The 12,950-nt window shown below is 39.5% G+C and overlaps 1 protein-coding gene across 2 annotated transcripts; it reads right to left on the bottom strand.

The window, feature by feature from the left end:
* Nucleotides 1-657: 657 nt before the first annotated feature.
* LOC117252016 (uncharacterized) lies at nucleotides 658-11,465 on the bottom strand. Of its 2 annotated transcripts, XR_013492069.1 has the most exons (7): nucleotides 10,758-11,465; nucleotides 10,248-10,309; nucleotides 9,692-9,747; nucleotides 8,982-9,126; nucleotides 7,493-7,594; nucleotides 6,183-6,249; nucleotides 658-3,805 (listed from the first exon to the last, which is right to left on the bottom strand). XR_013492069.1 is itself a non-coding variant. In XM_033618643.2 (6 exons), the coding sequence occupies exons 1-5, from the start codon at nucleotides 10,313-10,315 to the stop codon at nucleotides 6,230-6,232; spliced, it is 297 nt and encodes a 98-aa protein (XP_033474534.1). In that variant the 5' UTR covers nucleotides 10,316-10,739; the 3' UTR covers nucleotides 658-3,805; nucleotides 6,183-6,229. The 2 variants fall into 2 exon arrangements, 1 of the variants encoding a protein (XP_033474534.1); XM_033618643.2 differs by lacking the exon at nucleotides 10,758-11,465 and having other exon boundaries at nucleotides 9,076-9,126; nucleotides 10,248-10,739.
* Between the last annotated feature and the right edge of the window lie 1,485 nt (nucleotides 11,466-12,950).

Raw genomic sequence — 12,950 nt, 5'->3', positions numbered from 1 at the left:
GTATCTCTAACCCCTTTTTTCTCCTTTTCCTCCCCTGTATATTTCCTTTTGATATTGTTATTATTATTTGTTTGTTAAAAATGAAAAAAAAAACAGCAGAAAGTGATTAAAGCTGGGGTAGGCAACTTTTGTTTTAAAAAAAAAACAAATCAACTTCTTTTTGTTTTTGTTCAGCTATCAGTAAGAAAAAGGTCTGTGCACTGCATGAAAAGTGGGATTTTCATCAGTAAGCAGCACTGTAGATTATCGTGGAAGTTCAGGTTTACGACTGCACACGGCAATTTGCAGGCAACACCGAAAACTGCCATGAATTGTCGGAAATTGATGTGGGCCTTGCTTGGCAGTTGTCCCCCCATGACCCCCCTCCCCCTAATTCTAGGGGAGGCTTTAACATGTAAATGAAAATGCTGTGAGCTATACAAATGTAAATCAGGGTAGCAGGGGGAGTTTTACCCCAGGTGACATTTTTCTAAAAGGTAATAACTTCATTAGAAAATCTCTGGTATAAATAGATCAGGCTCAGTATAGCCTAATTATAGACTCTTAAATTTTAGCTTGAATTGATTTATTTAATGAAAGTATGCTAGATTAATTACTGTGTATGTCATTAGCAATGGCCAATGTTATGTAAAAAGATACACAAAACAATTTGTTTCAACAATTAGTTTTAATCAGGCTTTGCCACAAAAGTAAAATGTGCATTCCATGCAATCAACATCACAGTCCCCTAGAGCTCAACCACTGTGCATAGTGGCATGACTACAGTGACCTTTTCTTTGGTCTTGCTTAAATGCACAGTGGATGTGTTAACCACACATCTCCCAGCAATGCGCTCAACAGGCAGAAATGATGCTGGGTATGACGTGTCTGTTCCCTGCAAGCTCCAAACTTCTATTGGCTTTCCATAAAAATGTCTGTCCGGATGGGGATGAAGCCAGGAAACTTGCGCAATAACATGTTTAAATGCAGTACCTTTTGACACAACATTAACAACTATAAACTGCTTTATAATGGCTCGTCGTAGTTCTGTTAGAGGGTCAAGGATGGGTTCCTCAAAACTGTTAGTGTTTCCACATCACTTAGCATATACATATGCTGACCTTTCTGCTCTAGATCTATCGATTGAGTAAGTTACATTCAGATATGTTACCCGTTTGCATGTCATGGCAAAACAGTCAACGTCAGTGACACAAGGGTACATCTGATGATACATTGTCAACATTGCAAGTCTGTCAGGCTCATCCAAGATTGTCTGGTGGAATGGAGACAGAGACACCACTATACAGTTGTCTAAAAAAAGTCTTTCTGCTGACACCAAAACACTGTGCTTCACATAAATCATCCTTATGTACCAAAGTTTGTTTTGGAGTTCCGCAAGGTTCTGTGCTCGGACCAATTCTATTTACTCTATATATGCTTCCTTTAGGTAACATCATTAGAAATCACTCTATAAATTTCCATTGTGACGCGGATGATACACAGTTGTATTTATCGATGAAGCCAGAAGAAAGTAATCAATTAACTAAACTCCATAACTGCCTTAAAGACATAAAAACTTGGATGAGCACCAATTTCCTGATGTTAAATTCAGACAAAACTGAAGTTATTGTTCTTGGCCCCAAACAACTCAGAGACTCTTTATCTGATGACATAGTTTCTCTAGATGGCATTGCTCTGGCCTCTAGCACTACCATAAGAAACCTCGGAGTAATATTTGATCATGATTTGTCCTTTAATTCTCATTTAAAACAAACCTCACAGACTGCATTTTTTCATCTGCTTAATATTGCAAAAATTAGGCCTATCCTGACCCGAAAAGATGCAGAAAAATTGGTCCACGCTTTTGTTACCTCTACGCTGGATTACTGTTACTCTCTATTGTCAGGTAGCTCTAGTAAGTCCTTAAAAACTCTCCAGCTAATTCAGAATGCAGCAGCAGGTTACTAACAGGAACTAAGAAATGAGATCATATTTCTCCTGTTTTAGCTTCGCTGCACTGGCTCCCTGTAAAATCCAGAATTGAATTTAAAATCCTACTGTTAACTTATAAAGCTCTAAATGGTCAAGCTCCATCATATCTTAGAGAGCTCACAGTGCCATATTATCCCACCAGAACACTGCGCTCTGAGAACGCAGGGTTACTTGTGGTCCCTAAAGTCTCCAAAAGTAGATCAGGAGCCAGAGCCTTCAGCTATCAGGCTCCTCTCCTGTGGAATCATCTTCCTGTTACGGTCAGGGAGGCAGACACCGTCTCCACATTTAAGACTAGACTTAGGACTTTCCTCTTTGATAAAGCTTATAGTTAGGGCTGGCTCAGGCTTGCCCTGTACCAGCCCCTAGTTAGGCTGACTTAGGCCTAGTCTGCCGGAGGACCCCCCTATAATACACCGGGCACCTTCTCTCCTTCTCTCTCTCTCTCTCTCGTATTCTATTACTGCATCTTGCTAACTCGGCTTCTTCTCCGGAGCCTTTGTGCTCCACTGTCTCTCAGATTAACTCATATCGCAGCGGTGCCTGGACAGCGTGACATGTGTGGTTGTGCTGCTGCCGTGGTCCTGCCAGATGCCTCCTGCTGCTACTGCCATCATTAGTCATTAGTCATACTTCTACTGTTATTATACACATATGACTATTGTCACACATGTATACTGCCAGATATTAATACATACTTTCAACATATTGTACCACAGTAGCCAGAACTACAACTATAATATTATTACTTTCAATAATGTTGTTGTAAGCTACTGTCATTACCTGCATCTCTTTCTCTCTCTGTGTCATTGTGTCATGCGGATTACTGTTAATTTATTATGCTGATCTGTTCTGTACGACATCTATTGCACGTCTGTCCGTCCTGGAAGAGGGATCCCTCCTCAGTTGCTCTTCCTGAGGTTTTTTTCCCCCCTGTTAAAGGGTTTTTTTTGGGGAGTTTTTCCTTATCCGCTGCGAGGGTCATAAGGACAGAGGGATGTCGTATGCATCCATGTGCATGGCATATGAAGCTGTTGGCTCTGCTGAAATTGCCTCATAATCTGTACTTCAATTGTCCTATTGTTGTTATTAAACTTTCCCAGTATTCCATTAAAACTCTCAAATGAAAAACACCAAAAAGAATAAACTGGTCCGTAATCCAACATGTACTCTTTCAAATGAAGATGTAGATGCATGTTGGGGGTGCAGTGCAATGGGCCAAACAGTTTGACAAATTTTGAGAGAAATGTCTGCAGGTATCCATCAGCTACTTCCAGTCTATTGATGGATATGACTCTGGAGCAGAGTATGATACAAGCCTGCACAAAGTCAAACCACATGTCATAGTGTCTGTTGTTGATAAGCCCCTTCAGAGAAAACAGTGAGTAAATGGTTGTCTAGTTTTTCCAATGATCTGCTGTAAATCCTGTAAAGCCAGATGAAATCCGTAAGGGAATTCTTCCAACCTCATAAGATACTTTGATGTTTTCCACTCTAGCTTGAAGTTCATCAATTTTTGTTGTTAAAATTCCTAGTTCTGTCCACAGTCTGAATACATGTCTTGCCGTACCAAGGAGAAGGTTGTGCATTGGATCTATGATGTCAAATCTGATGGCATCATAGTAACTCAAGCGGAAAAGTTCTGACCATCTAGCTCCATACTTGCGTTCAATTCTTTTCTGTTCTGCCTTTGTCCTTGCCCGTTTGGATAATCCAGCATAGTGTGTGTGATCCTTTGACGTGCGTGGCTCCCATGAAGACCGCTCAAATCCTGAGTAGTCCATTTTTTCACCAAATTCTTTTTTGCTGAACGTCTTCAAACACTTGTGGCATCCTGCAAATAAGTTAAATGCAATATGTAACTGCTATCCATTAAAAAATAGACAATGTAAACATCTACATATTGATTTTAGTGATTCAATGATCAATATCAATGTTTATTATAGCAAATTAGCAATCATTTATTATAACAAAGAATATTTGAATATTTCAATTTCCTCTGTATGCTCCATGTCCAACAAAGCCTCCACATTTTCGAGTTGCGGGGATATCTGATCAAAGACAAAGCAGAGCTGCTCTGTAAACCTGATGTCCTACGAAAGAGCTGTCTTCCAGAATCATGCCATGCCAAAGTTCTTGAAGCTCATCAACTAAGGAGTATAAGAAAGCATTTATGTTTAGTGATGGCTCTTTTGGTCCAGGTATTAGTCCAATGAGAATCATATTTTCTTCCTTAAAACAGTCCTCACAAGGTAGATTCAAATGACCAAGTAGATGGCTCCAACTTCATTCAGGAAGCCGAGAGCTTCCTGAATCCGGTGATACCAAACTTCACGTGGTTTGATGACGTAGTGCGCCTGTGAGATGCCATTTAACAGAGGAGGGAGGGAGCGCGGACGCCGGCGTCCGAGGGGAGTTAAAGAGGCTATTTTTCAGGTGCATTAATAGATGTGTTGTGTCCATACGCAGTGCATCGCGCAGTACTGATCTGGTCTTTATTGATTGTTTTTACAGCTGCTGGAAGTGAGACAGAGTGTGCTTGCCGACGATGAGGTGGACCTTTGGAAGTGTGCCACCATAGACCTAATGTCCGATGAGGAAGACGGCATCATTGGTGGGGTGTCTGAATGGATTGTGCGACCTCCGTTCTTTCGTAGCCAGGAGCTCACAGAGCTCTGTGCCTCGCTGCAGTCGAGATTAGAGGTTAAAGGTTAAAGTACAGGGCAACGCACCACAGACGTCTGCAAAATGGACCAAATTCGGACAGAATGCCGCCAGTTACCTACAGCTCCGAGGCGGCAGACAGACACTTCACGGTACTGTAGGATTTTGGCCTTCTCCTGAGCTTCCCGTTTGTTGTGTGGGCAGATTTTTACATAGTTGTGTGTTTGTGTTTCTGCTTATGACCCAGGGTGACCAATGGTGACAGATCTGCCAACCAATCACGAGCGATTTTTCTTGTTTAAAAGTAGTGGTTTCATCCAATACTGAGTGAGGGAATTCAAGCCAGGCCAGACATTCTCTGGCCAGGCGTGGTTTCGCTGCTATTCATATGCTAAATAGAGCCATTCGCACCTCCGCCAGCTCAACATACGTCATGGTTCGTTTCCGTCAATATGTGGCACAGACGAACGTGACGTTCACAGGCTGTAAATTGTCGTTAACTGCCGAAAATTAGGGAGATTTCCAGGCATTTACGGGGACGAAAATCCCACTTTTCATGCAGTGGTGTGTATGAGGAGATCACTGTGTTTCTCTGTGTCACAGAATACAGCAGTCTGCAAATTCTACCGCTCCTATTACGTCTCACAGATCTCCACCTCCCCCACCCCCACACGCCCCACACAAACAATCCCGTGCACGAGCAAGATCACAATATACCGGCATTTTCCAAGCGGAGCTCAAGCGTCTCTGATTGGTCAGACATAACAGATTTCAGACTGCTGCATACTGAGACACAGTAACACACAGTGATCTCCCCATACACACAGACCTTTTCCTTACTGATAGTTGAATCAGAAAACAAAAACAAAAATAAGTTGATTTATTGTTTTTTAAACAAAAGTTGCCTACCCCAGCTTTAAGTGCTGAAACTGCAATAAAAAAAATTAAGTAAAAAAAAAAAAAAACTCAAGTGATGCAAATGGTCTGTAAACTACTGCTGACGAAGATACTGAAAAAGAAAAACCTTTTTAAGTGTGAACTTTAACAGTGTTTTTAGGTCTAGTCACAATGGACAAGTGAAGAATATTTTCATTTCATTAAAAACTATTAGACAGCCAGACAGCCAGTAGAACTGTCTGAGCACAGATATTTTAATTCAACTGACACTTACAGGCAAGCACCCTGTTAAGAACAAAATCACCAATGTTTTGGCATGTCCTAAGTTTGCATGTCTCACACTCCCTTTTAGATGCCAAATGCCCTTTCATGATGTGAGATTTGAAGTGCCTCATCATGGCACTGACCTCAGCTTTGGTCCATGGTCTTCTAGTAGACATGCTTTTACCTCTGCTAGCCACAAACAAACAATAAAATTGTATGTTAGTAAGGCTTGCTACAATTTAAAGTCAGGTGTCTTGCAAGACATCTTCTTGGGATATACAAATGCAGTAAATCTGTTATTGGCAACATGGTAATTGGTGTTAAAAAGTTGCTTTTTCAAAGATTGTGGAAATCATGGCACAAATTAAAACTCAACTTGACCATACCATTGCGTCCAGAGATATGTCTGTCAGCTTTGTTGTAAGATGTTCCTTCACTTGTCCATACTTTCATCTGAAAAGTATGGAACAGGAGACCATAGTTGATGCATTTTATCTAAGTACAGTTATTGTTATATGTTATTAACATTGTAAATTTCACTTTCCTAAGAAAGCAATACTATACAAAAGCAGTACTATAAAACTTTGACTGAGGCCTACGGTTTCGAAAAACAAAACACATAAAAACAATTTGAGCAAAATTGGGTCATATTTTATGGAGATGATGTCATACAACTGCTCTGCCTAACTGTGATTCTCAGAGGTTCCTGAAAGCAACGCATGGGCTGCCTGCAGACAGAAACTTCAGCTTCAGCACTGGGTCACTGCTGGTGACAGCTCTGCTAAAATTAAAGGCTGCAGACAGACAGACAGCAGTCACATCAGAGGGAAAACCAGAGGACATTTTTTATAATGTAAAATATGACCCAGATTTACTAAAATTGCTGTTTTGTGTGACCTATTAACGTGCATCGTTAAGTTTTGTTTTTCAAAGCAGTGGGTCAAAGTTATACAGTTTTGCTTTAAGCCCTACACATGAGCTTATAAAATGTATCATCAACATTAAACTCAGAGTGACCCAAAACTTTGTGATATTTAACAGTGACTGAAATCCTAGTGGTAGGCGCTAGAGGTCAGAGAGAGAGAGAGAGGTCAATTCCAAACTAATCTCACTATCTCTGAAACTCTGAGGAGGTTAGCAATCTGAGTGTTATTCTGGATTCAAAGCTCAATTTAACAAACCACATTATTGGTGTAATTACAACACTTTTTATCACTTTAAAAATATTTCTAAAGTTAAACAAGTCTTGTTACAGTCAGAAGCTTGGACAAGAAAAATAAACATATGACTCCTGTACTTAAATAATTTAACAGGCTTCCAATACAAGACTTGATTTTAAAATAGACTATTGCTCACGATTTAGAAATCGCTTAATGGGCTAGCTTCTCAAGACATCTATGACCTGCTCACTACATATAAACCCTCCAGAGCTGTTAGTGTTTGTCTGTCTTTGTCTCTGCATCTGTCTCTCTGTTTGTCTGTCACCCTGCCTGTTTGTCCTTCCGTGTCTCTGTGTGTGTCTCTCTGTCTGTCTTTGTGCCATTCTGTCTGGCTGTGTCTCTGTTTCTTGAGATGCTTCATTCTTACTTTTGTTTTTGGTCATAGGTGCTGGATGTAAAGCCGACTGACATAACTCTGTACAAAATGTGCTTCTACACTGAAACATTTTCCTTTTTTTGGCATTCAAAATATATACCATTCATTTCATCAGGAGCATCTTCGTCCAGTGCTCTGTCCGCAGCAGGGTTTTCCTCATCTTCACTCTCACCCCCATCAATATCATCATCATCTGTGAAATCTGGACAAACAATGGGAAATTACCGTTTTTATTTTCAGTTTAAACGCAACAAATGATTAACTTTCCTTTAATGGCTGGATACTGCTCATCAGGTGTATTGGGTCAAATTAGCTTCTAACAACATTAACAATAGCTTTTAACAACCAAGATTAGATGCAGTAAATTTAAAGCTATTTAAAGCTCTTAAAAAATAAGTTTCTTGTACATATTAAATTGAACAATTGTCTTTGTGTCTCCGTCTCTCAAACACACACACATGCTGCTGCAGCACTGCGCAAGGCGCCTCATCCAGTTAGCTGTCTGCTAGGGATAGACCGATATGGATTTTTTAGGGCCGATGCTAATACCGATTTTTTTCCATCACCCTTAGCCGATGACTGATTATGGACTGCTGATTTTCTTGAGCCGATATTTGGGGCCGATACTGCTTTTGCTCCCTCAATTTACATAAAAAAAAAAAGACACAATGATAACAAATATTACAGGTCTCAAGTTTAAAATAAGAAACATTTATTGAACAGTAAAAAATACTAAAACAAGATGGAAAGTTGAGGTAGAACAGGTAGAATATTATTATTATTATTATTATTATTATTATTATTATTATTATTATTATTATTATTATACATTCAAATAAAAAAAAAGAGTTCAGTGCTCTTAAATCTTCCAGTAATGTCTTTATAAAATAAACAAATATTTAAGCTGAAGCATAAATAAAACAACAACTACTGTACACAGTAGGATTCAACAGCTTTGTTCAACTTAACCACATACTTTCAAATGAAAAAAAAGTGCCAGGGAAAAATTAATCCGCGAACCCACGTGCATATCGGCCGATGCTGATACAAGTAAAAAACTCAAATATCGGCCCGATATATTGGCCGGCCGATGTATCGGTCTATCCTTACTGTCTGCTCAGCTGATCGGTACATAGTGCAGCAAAACAAGTTAAATTCTAAAAGTGTGAAGTCCATTCTTTTTCTGTACAGTGCAGCCAAACACCAGGTTAAAAACAGACAGCATAGCCCTACACATGTGGACTAATGTTCTGTAATAATGAACAAGCAACAAATACACAATATTTCAAATTACAACCTATTGGAACATTGTGGTCACAATTTAGTCTCAAAAAAAAAAGAAAACCTCAAATGAACCTACATCTCATAGTAATCTGAAGTAAGTGAGTATTAGCACCATCAACCTGAGGAGTTATTAATATCTAGACCCATCTTTTAACATAAAACAAGATTTCAAGTCATGACAAGCTGTGATGTTCTAAACTGTAGTTCACTGAAAACCATATTTGGCCCTCATAAACCAAATCATAGCCCCTTAAACCACAAAAAAGCACACACAAACACACAAGGACTGTATGAGCATGTCCTACCCCTTCATAACACAGTAGCAGTACGAGAACATGACATCGGATCACGTTAAAGCGCTTCATGCGTGCCAAGAGAAGGTGTGAGTATATTGACAACCTTTTTGAAGAGGAGAAGGACAGAGGACTTGTTCCTGCACTGTAGCTGGAGCTGAGGTTTGATGGACGCAGAAAGGGAGGAACAGACAGAAGGTCAAAAAAACAAGAGACAGAAGTTGTTACTGCATTTAATGTCATAATCTGAAATATTATTTTATCACATTTGTCAAGGATGTCTACCCAATCAGCTCACAATATTTTTGTTTTGTTCTAAAAACCACATCACTTAACATTGGCCTTGAACATTGTGGTCACAATTTAGTCTAAAAAAAACAAAACTCCAATGAACCTACATCTCATAGTAATCTGAAGTAAGTGAGTATTAGCACCATCAACCTGAGGAGTGATTAATATCTAGGCCCATCTTTTAACATAAAACAAGATTTCAAGTCATGACAAGCTGTGATGTTCTAAACTGTAGTTCACTGAAAACCATATTTGGCCCTCATAAACCAAATCATGGCCCCTTAAACCACAAGAAAGCACACACAAACACACAAGGACTGTATGAGCATGTCCTACCCCTTAATAACACAGAAGCAGTATGAGAACATGACATCAGATCACGTTAAAGTGCTTCATGTGTGCAAAGAGAAGGTGTGAGTATATTGACAAACCTTTTGATGAGGAGAAGGAAGAGGACTTGTTCCTGAACTGTAGCTGAAGCTGAGGTCTGATGGATGCAGAAAGGGAGGAACAGACAGAAGGTCAAAAATACAAGAGACAGAAGTTGTTACTGCAAGAAGATGTGAGTATATTGACCAACAATATTTTTGTTTTGTTCTAAAAACTACATCACTTTACATTGGCCTTGAACATTGTGGTCACAATTTAGTCTAAAAAAATAAAAAATAAAAACCTCCAATGAACCTACATTTCATAGTAATTTGAAATAAGTGAGTATTAGCACCATCAACCTGAGGAGTGATTAATATCTAGGCCCATCTTTTTATGTAACCCAAAATTTCAAGTTATGCCAAGCTGCGACACTGCATGCTGTAGTAATAAGTCTTTCACAGATAGTGCAGTTTGCCGACCCATCATCTTTTTGAATAAAAATAATGCCATGCCGTGGTCTGACATGACTGTGGCCAAACTAGTGTGCTCGCTTAGCACGTGTCTACTTTAAAAGAGAAAGAGGTGAGGCTTGCCCTGTACTGCAACCTTCTTCACCTTGCAGTTTGGATGGTAGTGGTCATCATTAACAAGTCTCCCATAGCTGCCATTATCTTGAGCTGCATCAATAGATTAGATTAGATTAGATAGAACTTTATTAATCCCTTGGGAAGACTCCCTCAGGGAAATTAAGATTCCAGCAGCACTGGATAGCAGCACACAGGGTACCAAAATGTAAAAAAATAAAAATAATTTGTAAAATATAAATATAAGATATATGATACTTCAAAAATATAATATATCATTAATTACATGCATTGAAATTACATAATTGATTGTACTTATCAACATCATCATTCCTTCAAAAGAGAAATCCAGATATCATTTGTCTTTTGAGCAACACAGCCACCAGTGGTAAAATTATCTTACATGAACATATTGGGATTAGAAATGACCTGTGCACAACATTGTGTGCACAACATTACTGATGTCTATAGATGGTAACTTGTTTGAGACATGAAAAAAAAAAAAAAAGCTAAGAAATGTAAAATTCAGTCTACATCTTACCACCACATTCTTTCTCTCCAGGGGAATTCATACATAAAGACAGCGCATGCTCTGTTGTATATCCTCCTCCTCTTTTGTGCCTCCTCAGAATTTATTAATTCTCCTCTATACTCGACAATAAAGTCACCTTTCAGGAAACTGGCCCTGGAAAACACTCCTGGACCTAGTGCATACATACAAATACCATTACACTGTTTAGACCTTTTCAGTTCTTTTTCTTTTACTATTCCTAAAAAGCTACAAGCAGGAGCTATTCTTTTCACAGCACATCAATAACCATATGACAGGATATCATTAATAAAGTTGTACACCACAGTTACATATGCACAAATGGTCCTCAATTATTTAGAACACCTCAAAAGTAAATTACATTAATTTGCCAACTTTGTTTTAGTTTGTGTATCCCTCTGGCCCACTACACTGGCAAAAGGAACCTTTCAAGACCCTCAAATACAATGACAATTGTCCAGAGTATTGAAGATGCGAACAAAACATGCTGCCATATTCTATGCTATTATCATTTCTTTCCTTTGTAGTAACAGAAGGTAAGCTGTGCTAGAACTACAAAACCTGAAAACAAAGTAAAAATAAAAAACACCATACCTTTATAAGAGTTTATGTATTTAACCTCTAGTTGTGCTGTCTTGGTCAGTCCTTTGGTGGCATGTTCAATGGCATCCTGCACAGGAGCTTTCCTCCTCCTTGTTGCAGCCATCTATAATCCTACAATCAAATACAGCTTTAATTCAATTTCAATTTCAATTCAATTTTATTTATAAAGCCCAATATCACAAATCACAATTTGCCTCACAGGGCTTTACAGCATACGACATCCCTCTGTCCTTAAGACCCTCACAGCGGATAAGGAAAAACTCCCCAAAAAAAACCCCTTTAACGGGGAAAAAAAACGGTAGAAACCTCAGGAAGAGCAACTGAGGAGGGATCCATCTTCCAAGACGGACAGACGTGCAATAGATGTCGTACAGAACAGATCAGCATAATAAATTAACAGTAATCCATATGACACAATGAGAGAGAGAGAGAGAGAGAGAGAGAGAGAGAGAGATGCAGGTAATGACAGTAGCTTACAACAACATTAATGAAAGTAATAATATTATAGTTATAATTCTGGCTACTGTGGTACAATATGTTGAAAGTATGTATTAATATCTGACAGTATACTTGTGTGACAATAGTCATATGTGTATAATAACAGTAGAAGTATGACTAATGACTAATGATGGCAGCAGCAGCAGGAGGCATCTGGCAGGACCACGGCAGCAGCACAACCACACACGTCACACTGTCCAGGCACCGCTGCGGTATGAGTTATTCTGAGAGACAGTGGAGCACAAAGGCTCCGGAGAAGAAGCCGAGTTAGTGACATCCAGAATGGCCGAGTTAGCAAGATGCAGTAATAGGATGAGAGAGAGAGAGAGAGAGAGAGAGAGAGAGAGAGAGAGAGAGAGAGAGAGAGAGAGAGAGAGAGAGAGAGAGAGGGAGTCCGGTGTATTATAGGGGGTCCTCCGGCAGACTAGGCCTAAGTCAGCCTAACTAGGGGCTGGTACAGGGCAAGCCTGAGCCAGCCCTAACTATAAGCTTTATCAAAGAGGAAAGTCTTAAGTCTAGTCTTAAATGTGGAGACGGTGTCTGCCTCCCGGACCGTAACAGGAAGATGATTCCACAGGAGAGGAGCCTGATAGCTGAAGGCTCTGGCTCCTGATCTGCTTTTGGAGACTTTAGGGACCACGAGTAACCCTGCGTTCTCAGAGCGCAGTGTTCTGGTGGGATAATATGGCACTATGAGCTCTCTAAGATATGACGGAGCTTGACCATTTAGAGCTTTATAAGTTAACAGTAGGATTTTAAATTCAATTCTGGATTTTACAGGGAGCCAGTGCAGAGAAGCTAAAACAGGAGAAATATGATCTCGTTTCTTAGTTCCTGTTAGTACACGAGCTGCTGCATTCTGAATTAGCTGGAGAGTTTTTAAGGACTTACTAGAGCTACCTGATAATAGAGAGTTACAGTAATCCAGCCTTGAGGTAACAAAAGCGTGGACCAATTTTTCTGCATCTTTTCGGGTCAGGATAGGCCTAATTTTTGCAATATTACGCAGATGAAAAAATGCAGTCCGTGAGGTTTGCTTTAAATGAGAATTAAAAGACAAATCTTGATCAAATATTACTCCGA

This window comes from Epinephelus lanceolatus, chromosome 9 (assembly GCF_041903045.1).
Source record: "Epinephelus lanceolatus isolate andai-2023 chromosome 9, ASM4190304v1, whole genome shotgun sequence".
In the NCBI taxonomy this organism is placed as follows: domain Eukaryota; kingdom Metazoa; phylum Chordata; class Actinopteri; order Perciformes; family Serranidae; genus Epinephelus; species Epinephelus lanceolatus.
Note: the sequence above shows the minus strand (reverse complement) of the source record. Positions and strands in the feature narration are given on the sequence as shown.